Source organism: Haliaeetus albicilla, chromosome 12, assembly GCF_947461875.1.
Source record: "Haliaeetus albicilla chromosome 12, bHalAlb1.1, whole genome shotgun sequence".
NCBI classification, from domain to species: Eukaryota; Metazoa; Chordata; class Aves; order Accipitriformes; family Accipitridae; genus Haliaeetus; species Haliaeetus albicilla.
The window spans coordinates 26,068,694-26,087,788 of NC_091494.1; the positions used below are offsets into that span (position 1 = coordinate 26,068,694).

The window sequence follows — 19,095 nt, forward strand, 5'->3', positions numbered from 1 at the left end:
AACAGAAAGAGCATCTCCCAATTTTTCTTAGGGCACTAACTTCCCACAGCAGGAGAGCCATGCTGAGGCTGTGGCTGAGGGCTAGGAAAGGAGGGGAAGGCTGGAGATGTGGTAAGTCCTGGTTTGAAGAGATGGAGGTTTCTGGGGGATGGGAAGGGAGAGCACAGGGGGATGTCTAGTTTGAGGAGATGAGGTGATCAAAAGAAAGAGCAGGGGATGGAGAGGGAATCTGATCTTTGGAAAAGGACCCCATGTTGTCTGAGGCCAGCTGGGAATATAGAGCTCAGTGTGCTCTGGGAGCCTCTGAGAAAATGAGAAATAATATTGCTACAAATCAGAATTTCTTTATTATTCTCAGAACAAGAAAGAATCGAGTTCTGCAAGGTGGCACCTCTCTGTGGACCTGTCTGCTGGATTTTTGCATCATAGAAACTATTTATTTTCCTTTACGATTATTTATTGCTACAGTGTAATATTGCAGACATGACTGAATGGGTTTCTTTACAGCTATAAAATTAATATCGTATATGTTAATTTTCAAGGTAACCTCATAAAATGTAATTTCCAAGTATGTTTCTGGCAATTACTGGTAGGAGAGGTTAGTCATATACTGTTGTGACTAAGAATGATCAAATTTTGTGTGTGTCATATGTTTCATCATAAATAGTGTTTTACTGACTAATTAAAACAATTAATCAGCTTAACAAAGTACCATCCATGAAATTCTTCTGACAAAGCAGTCCCTGAAATTATGGTTGTTCACAAAGCACCTCTTAACATTCAGATGAAAATAATAAAAGCTCGTTTTTTCCTCCTCTGTGTCTATTAATCATTACCTAATAGGAGAAGAAAGCTAAACATTAAAGAAATATTTTAAAGTGGATTTTTTGTTTCTCCGTTTTCACTGCTACTGCACATATCATACGGTTCCATGAGAACTGCAGCTGTTGACTAAATTAAATCTTTCAAAGGTAATAAATGATCATGGCAGTTTGAATCAGTCTATGACAATTCAATTGAAAATACTATACTCAGTAAGAATTTCTACTCCAAGGTTGGCTCCTTCATCAAAATGAAAAGCTTTTTTGCATGGAATGCAAGCTATATATTGAGGACTAAATATCATCCTAACATGCACTAAAATAAGAAGCAAAAACCAAACAGGCTTTGCAGAAGAGTCTGCAGGAGACAGAGGGCTTGGACTCCAAAACAAGGTCAAGTAGAAGGTTGAGACCATATTCTGCCCTCCCAAAGCCTTGTCCACTCTTTCATGAGGCTATGAGCCAGGAAAAGTCCAATGCAGATGTTTGGGTCCCTGCATCCATATAATCTTCCTGTTGAAGCAAGAACACTTCTGTTATCAGCCTAAGCATATCAGAGTTTTGTCTTTCTCCTAGGCCAAGCACTTGTAGTCTCTCAGTGCTTTGAAATACTTATCTTTTGCTGCCTTACAGAATGCTAGCATTGTAGGATTAGGAAAAATCCTCCACATTAGATTCCAGAGTTATGGTACCCATAACAATAGTTCTGGGTAGGTAGCAACAGTTGGTGAATAGACCATACAGCAGGGGAAGAGAAACTTCTCCTTGACAGTAGTAGAATAAATCTTTCCAAAGCTTTTGGCAAAAGCCAAACATTAACACACCCCATAGTGTTATGGTAGCATAACAAGCAAAAGGACTTCAAACCTACATAGCTAGGTCTGAAATGAGGTTGCAGGCTGTGTCTGGCCAGGGGAGACAGGAGACTTGTCTCAGATACAGAGAATACAAGGCCCCGAATCAAAATCACTTGTTTGACAATTAAGGTGTCCTGATGCCGTGTTAGCTTGAAGATGGCTGAGCTTTAGATGCTTAACCAAAATTCAGAAGACAGCTGTTCTCTTCCCAGTCCTGCCAGTGAATCTTGGCCATGTAAGTTCCTCTTTCTGCCTTCATTTTTCCCATTTGTAAAATGATGCCTTTCTTCCTTTGGAAACCCTTTTAAGATCTGCAGCTGATATCACTAAATAGTACTAAGTTTTTATTATTAATTGTTCTATTCTGGTATGTATGAACCAGTAATTAAAGTCATCAGAGTTACATACTAAATATATTGCAGCTCATAATGTAGAAATAGTATAGGTATGCATGTATGTGTGAGTTAAGAATGTTTCTCTCATATTGGCATTCTGTAAAATTTCATTCTGTTCAGACTATGTACCTAGAAATATAACAATAGCTAGGAAATTCATCTATCGTCCATCCAACCGTCTATGCATCCAGACTGTCCAGTGAACTAAATGCTACCTGCAATGAAGTTGAAAAGTTTGAGGCACTTAATGGCAAAGGTGTTAGGGCAAAGAATAGGAAATACAGCTAGCAATATCAATTATTTGTATAATTCCTCCCTTCCTGTTCTGAATGTACCTTTCAAGGTCATGAGTCCATATAACATTTTGCCAGCACAGGTTACAGCATATGTAAGGCACTTCTCCATGCCACTAATAAACTGAAATTAAGAAACACAAACAATTCTACTAGAGAAGGATCACTGAATGGATGGGTAAGAGAATGTGAGGCCTCCAAAAAGATCCCAGAAGGCAAACCCACTAATATCTGCTTTCTAACCACTTGTTGTGAGCAGGAAGGGAACCTTAGGCTCTTGAAAGAGTTTGGCAGTGTTATACATTAGTATTTTGCATTGAATCTTAACAACTTTTATTTCTTCAAATCTCCTGCATAACAGGAAGGAATAGTATAGAAAACTTAGAGCAAATGCAAGCAGCCAAGCGTTCCTCTAGCTCTAGGCCAAGTAGAGGTGGAAACTGGAAGCTGTCCACAGTGCACAACATGGCATGAGAAGGAAATTGTTCCATGGCTCTTGCTGCAGTTTGGAAGCTACTGTACAGTCCCTGGCTTTTGAGCCACTTTTACAGCAATAAAAGATTTATTTTTTAAAATTTACTGGCTGAACTGAAAAACAGAAAGTCATTTTTGACCTTTAAATTGTTTAAGCATCTGATTTCGAGGAAAACTGAGGAAACCAGGTAACTTTTTTGAGGCAAACTGGGAAAAGAAATGTTTTAGACAGCACAGCTGTACCAAATTCTGAATTTGTTCTCCACACAACTTTCAGCCAAAACAACTTCTTCCCAGTGAATTGCCTGACTTTCTGTTTATACACCAGTCATCTCATCTTAATTAACAACAGCCCTAATCCTTATTTAACAGTATTTTCTGTCTTTTGGTGTCCATACTACATTCAGTCTCCCTTACTAAAATGTCCTCTTGCTTTTAAAGAAGTAGCCACAATGGGATTTTATGGCCACTACTTCAGTCCAGCAAGTCTTCAAAGACAGCATCATTCAAGCACATTATTGACTTAGGTCAAGGGAAAACTTCATGCAAGATCCATGGGGTTTGGTCCTTCCGAACTTTTCAGTGTTGAGGCAATAATCAGAGTCTCTGGAGATCTATCCATTTCATTTGACTTTGTCACAGTAGGAAAGTGTCAAGGCTGAACAGGTCACTGTGTCTTCCTTCCGTTCTCACGTCTCTGACCTGGGAAAGACATTACTAAAGGCATATGGCTCCACACACTGGCTCCACACCAGTGTTCAAGAAGGGTGGGTGGCTGAGCCTATTCCAGCTATTCATTCCCCTCTCTGCTTTTCAGAAGAGCAAGCCAGGATTATGCCTGTCTGACTATTGTAGACTGTCTCAACATGGGCTTTTTGCATAAGGGACAATTTTACAGGTGTATCCTTTCCTGTGGAAGGACAGTCCAAGTCACCAATGCATTCTAAATTACCTAATTCTGGGGTTGTTCAAAAGTCCTGTACAAAGTGCCTTTCAGCGTGCTTTGATGCAGAAATTATTGGATGATGTTCTTCAGCCATTACTATGCAGGTTAGACTAGATGATCATGCTGGTCTCTTCAGACATTAAAATAGATAGATCTATGAAAATAGAAAAGCTGATTGTGTATTTCTTAATGTTCCTCCCCAACCTGCTCCTCAAAGCTCCCAGAACTTTCTGTTCCAGCCAGCTCTCCAATAACCAGATCAAATGAGTCAAAACCACTGACAGAAATAAGCAAGCTTCCCTCACCTTCTTTCAAGTGTTTATATAATTACCCTACACACTCAGGTATTGCAACAAGTAGCCAAGAGTTTAAACTGCTTCTGGGGAAAAGAGATGGCTGTCAGTAAATGAATCACTTTGGAAGACCACAGTTCCAGTAATGATAAAAATTCAGGGGAGGAATAGGAGGAGGTGGCTGGGAAGAGAAGTGCACTGTATGGGACTGGTTAAACAATCAGTAAAAAGATTTGTTCAGAATATGGAGTGCCTTTGGAGAAGGTCATTTTCCATCAACTCTGACACTCCTCAGCTCAGAAACTGACAGCACTCCGAGGAGCTCATTGAAAAGTGGAAAGCTGAAATACCATGGATGAATGAAAGAACATTTACAGATCTACAGCTTGCTGATATCTCTTTGTTCCATAACAGCAGTGATAAGATGTAGGAAAAAGGGAGATTTTATCAATGGAGAGACTAGACTCATTTATTAAGGAAGTGGAGATACCATCTTAGCAGAGGATGCTGCAAGTGAAGCTGACGGAGCAGCGATGGGAGGGAAGGCACAAAATGTATCCATCAGACAGCAACCAGGCACAGGTCAGGTACACAGTCGGTAACAACAACCACATGCCCAGAAAAAGCTGTGAGAGGATGATCATATCCTCTTTCTGAGCTCTCTCAAACTTGAGACCTCATCTTTCTTCAGAGCTGGATGGTGGTAGTCTGTTCTTTCAGGAAGGATCTTCTGCCAAACCCCCAGAGCACCTCCCAGGTAGTTCTTTGAGTAACCCACGATGAACTCTTGCACCCTCAAACTCACAGTCGTCCCCCAGTTAAAAGACTCTTAATGAACCGAGCACTTAGCTGAGAAACAGCAGCCAAGCTTGGCCTTGCCCGTGGCTTGCAGTCCTTCCACTCTATTTACACCTTTACGGGAAAATGGGCACACAAACAGGTTTCTGCAGGCTAGGAGAGGGGGTGAAGACACTGTGTCAGCTACTGTCCAAGAGCATATGCTCACCCTCCAGTACACATGAAGAACAGCTTTCACTGAGGAGCAGTGTACCTTGTATTTACCGCATGTTTAAGTCGTGTACGCTGGCAGGTACTGCAGAGTAGTATGACATGCAGGAATTTATACCTTAGCTCACTCTGCAGTAATTCTTGAGACGTCCCCTATCCTCAGTACAACACAACATTAACCTTTTGTGTATAATGCTCAGCTCATGCCTTAGGGATGTTATTTTTCGCAATGATTTTATGATACACAAAATAATCAGAAATGATAGAAGCCTGTTGTACAGAGCTGCCTTTGAGGTGTCGAACACTTTGGATCCTCGCTGTCAAACCCAACAGAGCTAGAACTATCTTTCTGTAGAGGACTCGTATCATCAGAATTACAAGGCTTTTAAATAATCCATTGTGAGCTCTGACTTTCAGTTAAGCAAAGCTTCACCACTCACAGCTGAACTTGAATTCACAAGAAAGATCACCTGTTTATTTCCAAGACTGAGACAAATAGAGTCTATCATCTCAAGCACACAAACAGATTTGCCTGAAGTGTTTGTGTGTGCGTGTGTGTGCGCACGCATGTGTGCACGCACACAAATTAGGTGGTGTTGCTTGCATACATAATTGAGGAGAGTGTTTATATTTTAGCAGGCTGCAAGATTGCAAGCTAGGTTTGTCATCATCAGCAAGACAGTCAGGTCCCTACCTGTCTGGTTTAAAATTGAAGAATGTCCGTATCAAGGGCATATTTGCTTGGGCATCAATTATCCCCACCTCCCTCTGAAGCCTACACAATCCTGAATTGGCTATGAATGCTTAACAGTAATGGACAGAAAAAGGAGGAAAACAAGTGGGAGCTGAGGGGCTCAGCATCTTGCAGACATGGTAAGGAAATGTGGGCACTCTAGTCCATCAGAATAGCTGAGGCCAAGGTGTTTTCGCTGACCAGGCTCCCTTTACTGTATGTGAGGGAGTGAGGAACATCCAAATAGCAATTCTTGCAGTCAGTAAACAAGGCAAGGAGTTGCAAAAGGTAACAAATAGGATAATAGGGAAGAGTCTTTAATTCTTCCTTTTTTCAGAGTCCAGAAAATTTATTCAAGCCTGCAATGGGAAAGCAAATTCAACCTATCCCATGTTAGCTGCTCAAGTCTGTTTGTGGCTCTAACTCTTAGTAATGAGAACCTCAAGAATCAGATCCTAAAAAAAAGCAAAAGGGAATAAAACATTGAAACCTGACCTTTTAAGTGAGGCTTATTCCATTTTAGGTATACTTCCCTGATGTTTATTTTCCTGAATATTTCACACATACACATACAGAATGAAGAGCAAAAATAGGCACACAAGAGAAGAGATGTCTATTTTGACAATGTCGACTCTGTAACAGTTCCATAGACTGACTTGGGGATATTGATTTCAGTCTATTTATACATCTGCCTCAAGTGTTTTCAACAAGGTAATTTGCCATGAGACATAAACTGAAGCAAATTAGGTTTCATTTTGAAAGTCCCCTTGCTGTCTATAGATTTAACAAGAAAACCCATGCAATAAAAAGAGCCAAAATGATGGATTTGAGTAAATATACCTATATTTTTTAAACTTCAGTGTGTTATTATATATACATATGGGCATCATATGATAGTTCTTATACCTAAAAGACTGCAGTTACAGGATAAGGCCATATGTCAGATTGTTTCAGATTTTAGAGAAACTAGTTAAGTACTTAACAGATACATGCTTAGTAGCTGGCTGGACTGAGGCTTATGGTTCCAAACCTGAGGTCATTTAAATCAAAGATTGCAATCCAGAGGAACTGTCTGTGTTCTTAATTAAAACTACAGAGAAAAAGGTGGTAGGTGTAGTTAATCCAATTTTTTCCCAATGCTTTTATTTGACCAGTCCCCGCACTAGTATATAATATGATGTACATACCTGAGAGTGTTGGTAATATTGCAAGGACACCTCTTGTTGCATTTGAGGCCATAAACCCCTTCTGGACACATTCTTTCTTGGCAATAAATCCCTTTAAATCCAGGGTCACACATACATGCTCCATTTACATGATAACACTTTGCACCATTTTGGCAGTCACATCTTTGTGTGCACTGAAAGCCATATGTCCCAATAGGACACTCTTCCTGACACCTGTAATGAAATATGTGAGACAGGATCCAATCAAATACTATAGTCTGGTCTGCTTATGACTTTTACATGGGAATGTTTTTGTTAATGAAATAAGTTTAAAACTATTGCTCATTTATTTATGTAATATACAGTGAACTGATGGTATCACTGAGTGATGTGATATCTTGGGCATGTAAATTGCTGTTGACTGAAAGTGCATTAATCTCTGTCCAATTATATCCTGCAAAATTTGCATTAGTTAGTATTACCTTAGTTAACAAAGTGCATTCTTGTTTCCTGGACCTTGACAATTCCATTCATCAACCATGAGAAACTGATATAGAGTAAGATACTTTATAGAAAACCCCTCATCTGTTTGCTTTCTCTTTATTACAGAAGGATTGAGCACCTTCTTTAAAAGCATATGGTCCTCTTAGTGATAATGAGGATTGAAAGGTCTATTAAACAATATTGAGTAAAGTGTTCTCTAGCAACGTATAGTTTTACTTTGCCTCTATGCTGTCATTGCACCAGCTTTATACCAACTAGGAGAAAATATACTCCTTTGTCTTTTGTGTGTGTGTTCACAGTAACTAAAGCTCAAATTTGCTTTTCATCTCTTACTCCAGGGATGCTCAGTAGTATAAAATCTCAAGACAAATCACTTTCACGCTCCTTAGTGTAGTATCTTCTCCAAAATTGCCAACATTTTTAATATTTGCTACACATAAAAAGGGAACCGGCAAACACTATACACAGATTGTTTTAAATTGCACCTTCCATGCACTCTTTAAAATATTTCCCTACTGGATACATTATGAAATCTGCCGAAAAGTCTGTTTCATTGTCCTACACAACCAGTTTAAGTATTCATAATATTTCCTACTTTGAAAAGCTCAACTAAGGTCCTAAAGAAAGCAACTGATTCTGTGCTTGACATGACAAAACTTAGTGGTTTCAAAATTCTGCAGTGAGTCAGTACTACAGTTTACATGATCCACCGTGAAATATAGGTATGCTTTTTCAGTTAATAAAAAAAAGAAAAAGAAGTCCAGAAAAGCCCAATTCCCTTATCACATGGATGCCAGATATTGGAAATTGCCTATCAGCATTAATTTAATCCTGAGCATTGATTAAAGTGTATACTGTAAACTCAGTGGATAGAGGCAATTGTTAAATGTCTTTCTGCAGGTCATTTCACAGCTGGCAGGTGAGAGTTAATATAATGATCAGTAATAAAAGATTAATGTGTGATGCAAGCCAGGCAAAACTGCAATGAACACAGCCAGTATATAAGAAGAGCATTACTTTTGCAGCTTCAGACTATCATGTTTTACTAAAAATAAATGAACAAAGCAAAATGCCTAGCTAGTGATTTAACTGGAGCAAGCATCAACACAGTTGCTAGTTACACAATCCAAGTTCAGGAGTTCATACGAGACCCAAAGAGAGAGGAGCCTGTGACAAACAGGAAGGGAAAAAGCCCAGAGAATCACCAGCGGTACTGGCTGCTAGCCCTGCTGCTCTCAGAGTAGTTCAGCTGCAAAGGAAATATCCAGCAAAGACTGGGTAACATTAGGACAGAAACACTTAAAGCAAATGAAATGCAATGAAGAACGTATTAAGATGCCTTATGTCTCCATTGCTGTATACAGCCCTACTAGTTAGCAGGAGAGCACTGTACTCAACAAGATGAATACTTAGTCAATAGTGCACTATATCATTTTATATTTATAGAAGATGAAGCATTACCTAGCAGGGAGAAAAGCATCTGGAAATGAAATATTGACAACCTAATCCATTTACATAATTAGCCTTTTTCTACTAACAATTTAATCAACTTATTTATTTGGAGATCAAGCAGCTACCGCTAATGAATTTTATACAAAGAATACTAATAATGACTCCTCTGGAACATAAGAATAATCACAGCAGGAATTAGCTTTCTACTTAAACATCTTTCCTTTGCAACATATCAATCTAATGTGTCCATAGCACCATTAACAACCAGATACATTGTTCAATTAAATTACAAAATGAGCTGCTAAGCTCTAGTTATGTTTCTTGTTTAATTTACATTGCTTTCTGCCTATCTGGGGAGATTCGTATTATAATATCCACTGAACTTTAATATGTACTATAATTATTTGGGTTGGGATAGGATAATATGGCTGTCACCTGTAGAATTAATGGAAGCAATTTCACAAAATATTAAACATAAGACAGCCTGCTTAACAGATGAACTTAGTACATACACCTACATCTTTTCCAGATAATTTTTTTTCATGGAACAATGCTGTAAAGTTTTTTAGGCTTTTCTGTTTGTTGTTTTGCAACAGTTATCACATTTATGTAGCACAGACAAATATTAAAAGCCATCCAAAATACGCAAACCTGGAGATTGCCATTCAGTCGATAAAAGATACAGGTACAAACACAACAACAAGAGAATAAGCCTGTTCATATTGTTATAACCAATGTGGTATTTATTTTGTTAAGATTCTATCTTTAGGTTTAATGGCAATACGGAAAACAAAGCTAAAACAGTATGTTCACTTTTCCTGGCAGCCACTGAATTCTTAGACAGCCCCATCCTCAGCTTCTAACTGTGCTTCTGCTATTATTCCTTTCCAGTTCACAAAACATACATTTACATGACATATCCAGTCATTTTAGCAGAGCACAAAGCTTCCTGGAGTTGTTAATATTGCTTGCCAATTTCCTAGATATTTAGTGCAGTGCCAGTTCCTGGAAAACAGGTAGGGAACAAAGTGTGGCAATTACACTTACATAGACCTTTATGACCATTTCATCTCCACAGCTATTTATCTAACTCTATGTTATTATCTTCTGCACAAGATGATGAACTGTAGTATTATATAGTACTTACTGACAATTAAAAAATGTTATAGTAGATAAAGTGTGTTTATGTTTTTATTCTTGTTATTCACAATATCTGTTATTATTAAGAATATTTTTTCGGTGCCTTGTAAAATTTTAAGAAAACATTATTTTGTGCAGCAGCATTATCCTGCTATATTTGCAATTATACTGTAATGCTGCAGCCGTTGCGTGAATCCAGAAAGTAAAATAGAGTTTAAGCTAAAATGGTGCTGACTAATCTGTCCCATTGTCCATGCTGTATGAACACATAACTAAGGAAAGCAATTTAGACTTTTTAAAGACCTTGTGCCTGCTCCTGCCATCACTGAAATCAAGGGGCAATCTACCATTAGCTAACTGTAGTTAACAGCAAGGTAAGGGTATGCATGCCTGTTCAGAACAAACCATTACAGACAACGTGCTGTCCTAGCCCAAGTGAGAGGCAGAACTCCAACTGAATATAATGGGTCTAAGGCTTCACTTCCCTTACTGAAGGCTGATTAAAGGCTGATAGATAAACATGTTTTAACCTTCTGAGAACCTGTTTGAAAGGTGGGAATTTCTAGGCTAATACAGTTTTTCCCTGCTGCTAGAAAAGCTTTCTGAACTGCACATTTACCTAACTTTCTCCTGTTCTCATCCATCCTTCCACATGCCTGCATTTCTGCTCTTCTGCCTCTCCCTTCAGTGTCTATCTGTTTCTTCTCTGCTCCAGGAGGGGGCAAGTGAGCCATTCCTAAGGGTTTTGCTTGGGTGCAGGTCCACAATGTGACCTTCCCTCTGCTTCTTTTCACAGAATCATAGAACAGTTTGGGTTGGAAGGAACCTTTAACGGTCATCCAGTTCCAACCCCCCTGCCATGGGCAGGGACACCTTCCACTAGACCAGGTTGCTCAAAGTCCCCTCCAACCTGGCCTTGAACGTTTCCAGGGATGGGGCATCCACAACCTTACTGGGCAACCTGTTCCAGCACCTTACCCCCTCACAGTGAAGAATTCTTTCCTAAATATCTGATCTAAATCTACCCTCTTTCCATTTAAAAATGTTACCCCTCATCCTATCACTACACTCCCTGTTAAAGAGTCCCTCCCCAGCTTTCCTGTAGGCCCCCTTTAAGTACTGGCAGGCTGCTATAAGGTCTCCCCAGAGCCTTCTCTTCTCCAGGCTAAACAGCCCCAATTCTCTCAGCCTGTCCTCACAGGGGAGGTGCTCCAGCCCATTGACCATCTTCATGGCCCTCCCATGGACCTGCTTGAGCAGGTCCATGTCTTTCTTATGTTGGGGGCCCCAGAGCTGAACGCAGTACTGCAGGTAGGGTCTCACCAGAGTGGAGTAGAGGGGCAGAATCACCTCCCCTGACCTGCTGGTCATGCTTCTTTTGATGCAGCCCAGAATGCGACTGGCTTTCTGGGCTGCAAGCGCACATTGCTGGCTCATATTCAGTTTTTCATTCACTAATACCTCCAAGTCCTTCTCCACAAGGCTGCTCTCAATAATTTTACACCTCTTCCAACTGATCACGCCTTATTTTCTCCCTCCCTGCTTCTGTCTTCTCAAGCAACATCTCTCTTCGGAGTCGAAATCTCTCTCACTTTTCTCCAAGCACAGATCTGAAAAGCCCACGCTCCCTTTGCTCAAGGACAAATTCTTGTGAACTCCTGTCAGGTCTGCCCTGTAGTGCCTCCTCTGCCCAGTTTCTCCCCGAGCTGCCTTCTCCAGCCTCTCTCTAAGGGCCATCAGCAGCAAAACTCTCCGCTTTTGACAGCGGGCAGAACTAGGTCTTCTGCTTTGTACTTGCCATCTCTTTTCCTCATCCCCAACAGTCCTTTCTCTACTCTTGCTGCTGGAGCGTGTAAGTGTTGCCATTCAGCAGCTCCATTACCGCCCTTTCCCTGTGCCACACGCAGCTCTTCTACTGCATGTCCTCCCTTGTGGCTGGGGCCTATATTGGAAGTTGAGCAAAGAAGCTGGCTCAGCTACAGTCTGCTGGCTGTGAGCTCCCAACAGCTCCGAGACTGTTGATTCACCTACAGTCAGAAATCAATGTAAGTCTGCAACAACCAAATGAAGAGATCTAGAGACAGAGGGTCTCTGTCAGCCTTCCTCAGCATGGCCAGCACTGGGGACAGCTTGGGATTGAAGTGTGGTCACCAGTGTAAGTGTCCAGGCTGCACAGTTGCTTCCTTAAGTGAAATTGTCCCCAAAAGGAGAGAAAGAGAAAGCTTTGGTTAGCAACAGTAATTATATGGTACCCTATGATTGAAATCACTGTCTCCAGATGGAGGATGGGGGAAGAGAGACACACTGATGCCTTCTTCACTAAATTAATTTGAAATAATTAGTATTTCCACCATATTCAATCACATGCAAATCCTGACATAATCTCCAGAGCCCCCTCAATTACCACTGTTGATAAAATGGAAACAAGGAACTTCCACATTTAATGGGAAAGAGCATAGCCTTCTGAACCCCAGTACAGTGTTGACAGTTGGCCTTTTTGCATGCTATAAAGACCTGCTGATTATACAATGAAGCAAGAAATGAGAAATTCCAGTGAGCTTTCCTGCCTAAAAGTATAATTGTAGCATATGTCTCTATACTGATACTAGCTTGTTCTAGCTAATAAAAAAGAGAAGATATAGGAGAAAGGGCTTTAGCATAGCATACACTAGTGAGCTGTGCCCACGGTCTCTGGACACCCTGGTGACACAGTCCAACCCCTAGTAAAAACTGCATATGAAAGCTTTTTTAACTGCAGCTTCCCCACCATGTTGGCCATGCTGGCAGGATTAGCTGGAGGGCCAGCATGTGTTACAATCCCACCTTGACTTTGCTGTGTAGTCATTTTGTTGAATCCATGACACTTTTGTAAAACAATATTATCATCTTCTCTGATCGATTTATGGGTGAAGGCCCTCGTTTATAAATTTTGAGGATTTATCACCCTTTGTTGGTGTCTGAGATGGATCGGTGCTGCAGCAGCACAGAGGGGCTGAAGGAAACATTAAACTGCTGCATTGCTTACTCTTGAGGATATTAATTTGTGTAAATATAGTTCATTTACATATCTTGTAAACATGTAATGCTCTCTATTAAATTTATCACTGTAAATATCTAAATTAAATTTAATCCATTAAATTTTAAAAGTTGTATTAAAAAATCTCTGTAAATTGAGAGCATTGCCAATAAAAAGTAATAACATCGCCACATTTATAATGCTTGAACTGCTTCAGAAGGATGAACCTAATTGGAGCAACAGAAACATAACACCATTTTTCAGAGAGTAAGATTGTCCTAGAAGGGATATAAATATTGCCAATCCATGGCTAAAACTGAAGGCTTTGGGGTTTTGATTTTTACCTGTCTCCTATATAGCCAGCTGTACAGATGCATTTTCCTGTCACGGGATCACAGTGTCCTCCATTGTGGCATGGACAGTCCTGGCTGCAGTTAATTCCAAATGTTCCAGGAGGACATGGCTGTGCACACACCAGCCCCTAGTAAGGTTGCAGAAAGAGCAATATTTCAGTCAACATTCATAATGCAATAAATTTCTATATGCAGCTTGGATTTTTATTGTCCTTCTCGCTAAAACTAGATCTAAGTGTAGTGGCAATATTTTTTCTGTTTAAGATGGGCTAAAGATAGTCTCAAAATTCTGCTACCAGAATAAATGCCTGTCTACCCTATCTCCAGAAGGGATTTTTCCCACCACTGTACAGTCACTGATAATTCTCTTCTTTGTATCTCCCCTGTAAACTGCAGCTGGGGTGGCAGGATACTCACTGCCCCTTGAATAGATGCAGGAAGGCTTGGGAGATGTTAAAGGCAACCAGAGAAGACTACAAAGCTGCATATGTGCTGGTGGTTTTTTTTGTGAAATAGAGTCTGAAAAGTTGTTAGACCTACGCTGGGCAAGTGTCACAAAGTGAACATTTGGGAAAAGAAGGATTGTTGGAAAGGCTGCACTGGGAGGATGAAGTTCTGCTAGTTGTGATATTCTATGATGTTGTCCCCTGTTCAGACAGCCCCACTTCATCCAATCACAAAGAAGACCAAATACAACTGCTGGAGAAGTCCTCTACTACTCTTCAGAACCTACCTACCTTCATTCCCTCTACTCTCTTCCAGCCTCCACACTCATCTCTTCAAGCAGCACAGAATGGCATCTGCCAGTGCTTTGTCTAAGCCACGGAGGAGGCAGGATGGGAACAACAGACTGGGATGGTTGCAGAAAGCCACCAGTGATGACATAGAAGCAATTTGACTCTCCAGATCAGCAGTGCAGCAGCCTTTTGGCCAGAGGAAGTGATTTTGCAGTGCAATATCTGGCTAATCCCTGAACACTGGCTGGATGCATCATCCAACATCCTCCCAGCTCCCTATCCCCAACCTTAGAGCCATATCTCAGGCCCTGACTTGCCTCAACAACACATCTTGGTGGCTACCTCCTTCCTCCGCTTTATGCTGCCAGCCCTCTGCTCTCCTGCCTCTTTATTCCAGTCTGCCCCAAATCCTTGTTGCAGACTCCTTTTTAGTCCTCTTCTTCATCTGGACCCAAATCCCCATCTTTGAGTTGTTTCCTCCTTCCCCTCCCTGCTTAACCACCCCTGAAAGTGAAGAAAAGACAGACTCTCATTCTTGGTTGTGCACTCTCACGCTGCTCATAAGGAAAAGCAATTGCTGGGCAAACCTTGTTCCAGCTTTTCAGCCCCAAGGCAGAGAATGCTTACCATGGGTTGTGTCTTTGGAGAATTTATCTGCCAAACTCAGGTGGGTTTCCCCCAAGTATCACATCATGTCCCCTGCTAAGTATCAAGGCCTTACAAGGATTTCCCTAGACTTTCTTAGAAGTTGTATGCATGTTTCTTTATGTGAGCAAACATAAATTCTGAGGCTGGCATCCGGCTGAGTAACTTCAGCCAAAACAAGTCTGGCAGTGCTGTGATCTGAAGATGGGGTCCTATAATGGAAAATGTTTGGCAACTGTAGCAAGTGGTGCTGCTGCCAGTGCCCTGCACAGTGCACAGTGTTTGATAGAAACAGTGTTTTTCTGTCCCTATTATTATTTCCTTTTAATCTCTCAGAAGTCTTATTTCCCTAACCAAGCCCCAGGGGCTCTGAGTTTTGAACAAGGCACATATTAGACACAACTTATACAAAACATAAAACAGGAACATAACGGCTGCTTTCACTCCTTGGGGTCCTCGCTCAACAGTTTGGGAAGTTTAGCAATATCAACAACCCCAAAGTGGAGAGGCTGCTCTTCAATGTAATTATAAAACAGACACTTCAAGCCTTTCCCAAACAGTGATAGGTGGTTCCTTGCCTGTAAAATAGACAGGTTGGCCTCAGTTCAAGAACTTTCAGATTACAGTGTTTAAAAAATGGTGTCTCTGGACTTGAGTAATACACAACACTACATATCTGAAAACGTAAGTATCCATTTGTCTTGATAATAAATACTTTCTCTCTTCACATCTCAAAAGGAACAGGATTTCTATCAACAAATGATGAGAAAGCAATACTCTGTGATGCATCCCCCCGGAGCCAAGAGAATCTTTAGGCATACTTTTTGCATTAATATGTGCTAAGGGAATCCAAAACATCCTTCTCTGGAGGCTCAAATGTCAGACCAACGTTTCCTGCTGCTTATACATCTGATCAGTAAAGTTCACCCCATCAGCATGTTTTTTAAGGCCCCGATCTCATCAGCTTCTGCTTTGGACATTGTGTGATATATTATTACCATTTTGTAGTAAAGAAAAGATTTTTTTCTGCTCCATTTTCTCTCACACCCCATGTTTAAAATCCACAACATAAAGAAAAATAGACAAAAATACAAATTACAGTTGCTTCATAAAGCCCAGAGGCAATGAGAAAAAAGTGATTAGCAGAATGTGTTGTATTAACATGGCACCATGATGCAGAACCTTGAGAATGGGATCTGGGACCAAAAAGGGTGTGCTGCCAGGGACAAATGTTCTGTCATGTGAGGAAAGATTGCTGCTTCCCTGAGCATGGAGATCTAGTCCTTCAAAAGTGTTTCTGAGAAGCATTGTAAATGCTAAATTTAACTTCTCTCCCTACTTCCTGAGAGTGCTTGGAGAATTTAATACTGCAAATGAGAAAGATGTATAGAATTAAACCTGTAAATTGTTAATCAGGCCCTAAAGCAGCCACCCACTAACTCCCACAGCCACAAAGACACAGAAGTGGAAAAAGCCCAACATCGTAGTATGCTGGAAGCCACATTTTGTTGACTAGTTCAAGAGTATATGCTGTTAGCTATCATCCTCTTGGTGAAAACCCATGGGACAGTAAAATCTCACAGGACACAGTTTGTATAACTTGTGCTTCTGGAAGAGTCTGCACTGGGTGGGAGGAAGCAGGAGGAAAAGAAATATTATAAGTAATAAGAGAGCCAGGCTTTGAAGATGGCAGATCCAAGGAAGAAACTAAGAACCCAAGAACCCTAGAATTTCCTCCTATTCAACTTATTGCCTCCCCTTGCATATCCCACAGGCAACCAAGCCCCTAAGGGAGCTGAGCTGCTGTTAATAAGCCTACCTTAGGAAAGGATGAAAGAGTCAGCTCATCCAGCAGCAATAAAATCCAAGTGGATTTGCACTTGTATAAATCCAGGGAGAATTCTCTCCTTCCAACATGATGGTATATTCAATACATACGTGCAGTCTCAAGCCTCAAAATCAGCAAGTAAAATTCCTGATGTCAAAGAAAGACTATCCATGGTGTGAAATAAAATGAATGCTGTCTAGCAATCCCATCTTGCTTGCTCGTTTACAACCCACTCATGTCTCACTTCCCAAACCATTCCAAACACTAAGAGTTAAAAATATAGCATGAAAAAATACTTTTTCTCTGTGTACTGAATTACCAGCTTTTCATTAAAACCCTGGAGAGACCCTTTATACTTAAAATCTCAACATTTACAAGCTGAGTGCTTTTACTTATAATTTCAGTTTCTTTCCCCAGAATACTTGATCTCTTTCTTCAATTTTCAGTTATGCTTGTTTCAAACATCAGTTTTTAACTCTAGGGTTTCTCTGGGGACAGAGCAGCCAACAACACAGTTTTCAGGAAAGTCTCTCTGGGACACTAAAAATGCAGAGAAGAAACTCCAAGCTGTAAGGAACAGGGCAGAAGTGGGCCAGAATACATGACCACAGATGCTGTGCAGAACTGTGGTTCTTTAGGGTGTATGCTGCATGCTAAAAGACCTCTAAAAACTTCCTGCTCTATTCTGATATTCTTATATCTCTTTAGTGATTTTTTAACTTTGCAAAAAAAGAGAAAAATCCTGATAAAATACAGGTAAGGAAGAGTACAGCAAAACAGCTCAGATCCTTAGAAATATTGGCATGCAGAAGATAAAGGGAGATGAAAAAAATACCCTAAAAGTAATATTTTTATATTAATCATTTTATCGATCACTTCTTAAGGGTAGTGCCAAAATGGACTGATAGGGCCTCAAAAATATTTAAATTGCTTCCTTTATGCTTTAGCTCCAGTACTCTTTAGGAAAGAACCTTTTCTTTGCCTCCACTGAACGACAGTCAAGGGTAAGGTGCCACATTCTTACTAAGTTTCTGAAAAGTTTTGCTTGCTTTGTCATTTGAAATGGAATAACATCATCACCACCTTTACCATGACTGGCCAGGTCAGAGAGGCTCTAACTCTCCAGTTAGAGAGAGTTTTTTCCGTACACAGCTTCCACCAAAAATTACGGCAGCAATGTTCTTCTCCCATGTTGCTGCCTGATAGCCACCAGAATCTCATGGTTGGTACTTTTTAACTAAAAGCAGCTGTGTGAACAAATGGGAGGCAGCATTTGCTGCACTAATCTAAAGGAATATAAACATCTCTCTCAGCATGTAAAGGTTTCAACAGGTATGAGGTCCACATCAGAAGCCATAGTTGTATGATGATCTTCAGGGTCTTCCACGTATTAAAATAAAAAGTCACAGTACTTGTATGCATTAAAATCCAGCAAGATTGCCAAGACACTAATTGTCAGATACAGGAAAAATGCCAGGAAATTTAGTACAGCTAAATGATATGTAGGCCTGTGAGACTTGGCAAAACCCAAGAGAGTTAATTATTACATTATTGATAAAGTCGAGGACTTTTAAAATGTTTGGCCTTGCTTTCTTGACACAAAGGATTAAGGGTTAAGGCAACTTGCTCTCTCCGTGCAACCCCCGATGCAAGCAAATCTATTACAATCAATGGGAATTATGCCTGAGTAAGGACAGGACACTGAACTGGTCTCTGTGTCCTACGTATAGTCCTGCTTTAACGACTGCCTGAGCCACTGAATTCCCCCTGGCTTCTCCCTTTCCCTCTCTCCTGAAGGGGAAACAGAACAGTGCTTTGAATAATGTTGAGCTGAGCTTTGAGCCTTCTATCCAGTGTGAGGGCAGTGTCTAAGGGTGCAGGGAATATTCCAAGGAACTGTAATTCAGAGACAATTTTTTTGTCTCTTCTCCCACACAGAAGTGTAAAGAGTAGTCACTGCTTGGTTTACTGATGTTTGTTTAACTCTATGATGGTAGCTACTAGTTATAGCTACTAGTTATAGACTGATGGTCTGTCTGTGTAAGTGCTGTGCACACATAACAAAGGTGTTCCCAGTTTCAGAATTGTTAGAGCCTCGTGACAAGAAATAGCAGATATGCATCACAAGCACACAGGGAAGGGGTGTGCTGAGACAGTGAACTATTAACTTCCCATTCCAACCTCTAAATGAGGGATGAGTATGAACAAACTACACACCATCCATCCAGGTGGACAGGAGCACTCTCCAGTGATGTGGTGGCAGACTCCCCCATTCTGGCAAGGACAGCGCAATTCACACTGAGCTCCGTGACTGCCTGGGGGACAGCGCTCTTCACAACTTTGTGGAGACAGAAAAAAAAAACAAAACCAAAGAGATCATTTAAAAGAACTTACAGGAAACAATAAATAAGGAAAATCCACAACACAGGCCATC

The 19,095-nt window shown here is 40.6% G+C and overlaps 1 protein-coding gene across 7 annotated transcripts in view; it reads right to left on the reverse strand.

The window, feature by feature from the left end:
• MEGF11 (multiple EGF like domains 11) overlaps positions 1–19,095 on the reverse strand; it is a 293,642-nt gene that overhangs the window by 84,531 nt on the left and 190,016 nt on the right. For all 7 annotated transcript variants that reach the window (XM_069798622.1, XM_069798618.1, XM_069798621.1 and 4 more), the window contains 3 exons: positions 18,879–18,999; positions 13,443–13,579; positions 7,008–7,220 (listed from right to left, as the gene is read on the reverse strand). In XM_069798622.1, coding sequence (XP_069654723.1) covers positions 7,008–7,220; positions 13,443–13,579; positions 18,879–18,999 — 471 coding nt within the window. The remainder of the gene's footprint in view (positions 1–7,007; positions 7,221–13,442; positions 13,580–18,878; positions 19,000–19,095) is intronic.